The sequence below is a fragment of the Phoenix dactylifera genome, chromosome 13 (assembly GCF_009389715.1).
Source record: "Phoenix dactylifera cultivar Barhee BC4 chromosome 13, palm_55x_up_171113_PBpolish2nd_filt_p, whole genome shotgun sequence".
Lineage (NCBI taxonomy): Eukaryota > Viridiplantae > Streptophyta > Magnoliopsida > Arecales > Arecaceae > Phoenix > Phoenix dactylifera.
The window spans coordinates 3804088-3805408 of NC_052404.1; the positions used below are offsets into that span (position 1 = coordinate 3804088).

The 1321-nt window shown below is 57.9% G+C and overlaps 1 protein-coding gene across 1 annotated transcript; it reads left to right on the plus strand.

The window, feature by feature from the left end:
• Positions 1-202: 202 nt before the first annotated feature.
• On the plus strand, positions 203-1042 carry LOC103701720. Its single transcript, XM_008783884.1, has one exon. It carries the CDS (start codon positions 203-205, stop codon positions 1040-1042), a length of 840 nt encoding a protein of 279 aa, XP_008782106.1.
• The last annotated feature ends 279 nt before the right edge of the window (positions 1043-1321 follow it).

The window sequence follows — 1321 nt, forward strand, 5'->3', positions numbered from 1 at the left end:
GCTGGGGAAGCCGGGAGGACCGAGTAATCCTTTCCCGGGGGATGCGGCGAAGAATCTATCGTGGGCGGAGGTGGCAAAGGGCGTGCCGAGGCAACCCGTTTGGACAAATTACCGGATCTCTGCCCGAGATCTGGAGGTGCTGTAGAGGAAGTTTAATGAGGTCGTGGAGGTTCCGAAGGAGGAGTTGGAGGGGACCAGAGCGATGTGGAGGAGTACGACGGTCATTGTGTGGAGTTTGGGGAGAAGTGTCCCGGTGGACTGGGTGGCAAAGGAGATCCGGCGGGTAGGGAGATTGGAGTATAATGTGGAGTGTTTTCCATTGATGGACGGTTTCATAGCGATTAGGTTTGCTAACAAAGAAGATCGGAAGGCTGCACTGCTGAATGGTCCCTGGATGGTGGCAGGCCAGTTGCTGGGCATGGATCGGTGGCAGCCCAATTTTGTGCCGGGTGCTGGCGATGTAGGGAGAGTGGTGGTCTGGCTTCGGTTGCCGGAGCTACCTTTGGATTACCGGAAGAAGGCTACCATACTTCGGATTGCGGCGACGACCGGCAAGCCTTTGGCAGTGGATGGTATTACGGAGCAGGGGCGACGGTACAGCTACACCAGGGTGAAGGTCGAGGTGAATTGTTCTGCCCCGTTCAAGCTAGGGACTTTTGTGATGGGGAGGACGAAAGGGATTGAGGAAAGATTTTGGCAGGGTTTTGTCTATGAGAACTTGCCTGCCCCGTGCTCCAACTGTGGGAGAATCGACTATATGGGGAGGGAATGTGGACCGCCCACTCCAGTGATGGTGGAGGCAGAGGAGGCGAAGCAGTGTAGAAAAGAAAAAAATGCTAGTTGGGGGGTGCTCTTTAGCGGTCCCAATGCAGACAGAGGGGGAGGGAGCAGTGCCGAGGGAACAGCCAGTTTTCGGACCCTGGATGGTCACGAATCGGATCTGGTACCAGCGGGCAGCCAGGCCGTCCACCAGGAGGAAGGTGACGACCGAATCAGGGGCGAGGCAGAACTCGGCGTCGTCACCTTCGAGTCCCAGTCCTAGCTCAACTAGTAACAAGGCAGCCAATAGTGACTCCCCGATTGATCTTGAGGGTTGGCAGAAGCCCTCCAAGGTTGCTCGGAGGAAAATGTCGGAGAAGGATGTCTTGACGGTCGGCTCGAGCAGAACCAAGGGGGGACCGAGCCAACTCGGTGGTGGCACCGAGTCGAGCACCAGGCCGGATGCGGTCGGGCTCAAACCTACTTTGGGTCGGGCTCAAACCTGCTTTGGGTCAGGCCGATGGGGGGCCCAAGCTTGTCACCGCAGGGCGCACGGGTGGGC

Bases quoted from the DNA above. Each gene is read 5' to 3' on its own strand.
- LOC103701720 (XM_008783884.1), top strand. From the start codon at position 203: ATGTGGAGGAGTACGACGGTCATTGTGTGGAGTTTGGGGAGAAGTGTC.